The 1,895-nt window shown below is 45.8% G+C and overlaps 1 protein-coding gene across 1 annotated transcript; it reads left to right on the forward strand.

Moving 5' to 3' along the window:
• The first annotated feature begins 335 nt into the window (after nucleotides 1-335).
• Nucleotides 336-1,435, forward strand: LOC108615935 (uncharacterized). Its single transcript, XM_018010808.2, has 3 exons — nucleotides 336-860; nucleotides 917-1,068; nucleotides 1,137-1,435. Exons 1-3 carry the CDS (start codon nucleotides 469-471, stop codon nucleotides 1,304-1,306), a joined length of 714 nt encoding a protein of 237 aa, XP_017866297.1. The 5' UTR covers nucleotides 336-468; the 3' UTR covers nucleotides 1,307-1,435.
• Nucleotides 1,436-1,895: the final 460 nt, after the last annotated feature.

Genomic DNA, 1,895 nt, shown 5'->3' on the forward strand with positions numbered 1-1,895 from the left:
AAAATGAAAACAACAAGAAAAACCAAAAGAGATGAAGCCATAGCGGATGCCGAATGTCGAAGAATACATGATATTACAATTGCCCAGCGCAATGGGATATTTCTTTTGTTTTATGAAACAGATTTAAATGGCTTCTGAATGGTATTCGAATGACCTACCTTGCCAGCGGAAGATGGAAGTAGATGAGTCGAAGTGCAAGACATTGGCCCAGCTCTTAACGATCTCATTACACACTTTGGTATTGATAGATAGCCATAACGTTGATATTGGAGTGATCGACTGATATAGTACTCAATGCACACAAAATTCAATCGAAACTGAGCAATCGTTGAGCACACGAGTAGTATTAATCGGAAGTCTGTGCATAGCACTTACTCACAATCTAGATTTGTTGTAGCTGTTTTAGTTCTCACATTTGAAGGAAAAACTTTACATAAAAAGTTTGTAGAAATTTCTTTTATATTTAATATGAATAGCAAAGAGACAAAGTCCGACGAGAGTTGCACTCAGAGCTGTGAGGACGTAAACTGCTGCAACAATACCACCCCCGAAGACTCCCCTGAACCACAAAGTGCGCAGCCAGAAACTGAGGCCTCGGATGACGCTCGAGAGGAGCCGCCCATACGCGTGCGCGACATGATCAACCTGTACAATTTCGCGACGCAAAAGAACCAGGAGTTGGCGCACGCCAAGTCCATTTATTTCGGCGCCAACAGGAGCGCAACATCAATGGATCTCAACGACTTGGAACTGGCACAGCAACAGCAACAGCAAGCGGAGCAGGAGTGCTGCGATGGCACATGCCTTAAGATTCCCGGCATGGAAGGTACGGGTATGGGTCGTGCCGGCGGCAGCAGCAGGTAGGGATGCACACGATTCGAAAGCTACCAAGCTTAAGCACCTGCCTGTCACACAGCCAAATACACAGCAAGAAACCGGGCAACTTTCGCGTGACCACAGCAAATGATCAGACATCACTGCGACAGTCGCCGCAGACGGACGCCCAGAGCGGCGCATCCGTGGAGAAATCATATCAGAGCAAGACAACAATTAGACGCACCGAACAGGGTGGGTAAATGAACAGAAATAAGAAGAGCTTCCTCCTACTAACTTCATTATTGCATTCGCATCCGCAGGCGTTCGCATCATCATTGACATCTTCTTCGACAAGAATGAGAGTGATATCGACATCGTAGGCAGCCGTGTGGAGACTGACATACCAGAGAGTCGTATCTTGGCCGATTTCCAGCAACACTCGTTGGCCACGCGCTCCTCCCAGCAAGTGAAGCAACAGCCCAATGTTTAACTCGTTTTAACTAGTTCCATTTAGACACATATATACAATTTGTAGGATAGGACGTCACAAAATTCCTTGTTATGTATACGTACCGTTGTACAGTTTGTTTGTTCGACAACACGCATTTATTTGGTTCAATTGTAGTGGTTTCTATTTATATTTATATGCTTTGGCTTGCTTTGGCATGCCTTGCCTTGTATTTTTTGATCGTTCTCCCCCTCCCATTGGCGGCGCATTCATGCCGCTTCCTGCCCAGCTGCAGCATCACGACCCGAGCGCTGCAAAAGCCAAATAATAAGCTCTGCTGCCGCCATATGAATATATAAACCTAGAAATGCAATGAGGCAACACCAAAGTGAAACATCTAAGCGGCGCAGCAAATAGCCCCAGTTGATTCCCCCTCCGCCTCGCTCTATCCCCACACTCCCCTCTTTGCGGTTCTCAACTTTTTTCCTCAGCACGACAAAGGGCTTTGAAAGGCGGCGAAACAAGTAAATAAACGGCATGAATTCAAAATGGAAATCTCATCTTACAAAACTCACTGAAAACTGAAAACTGTAAACAGAAAACTGAAATCTGAAGACGGCAACGACGCCAA

Source organism: Drosophila arizonae, chromosome 2 (genome assembly GCF_054131065.1).
Source record: "Drosophila arizonae isolate 15081-1271.41 chromosome 2, UAZ_ARI_1.0, whole genome shotgun sequence".
Lineage (NCBI taxonomy): Eukaryota > Metazoa > Arthropoda > Insecta > Diptera > Drosophilidae > Drosophila > Drosophila arizonae.

What these genes read in the sequence shown, in the direction of transcription:
- LOC108615935 (XM_018010808.2), top strand. Translation starts at nt 469, where the DNA reads ATGAATAGCAAAGAGACAAAGTCCGACGAGAGTTGCACTCAGAGCTGT. An exon ending in CGTGCCGGCGGCAGCAGCAG is followed by an intron (nt 861 to 916) that starts GTAGGGATGCAC and finishes CCTGTCACACAG; the next exon opens with CCAAATACACAGCAAGAAAC. An exon ending in AATTAGACGCACCGAACAGG is followed by an intron (nt 1,069 to 1,136) that starts GTGGGTAAATGA and finishes TCGCATCCGCAG; the next exon opens with GCGTTCGCATCATCATTGAC.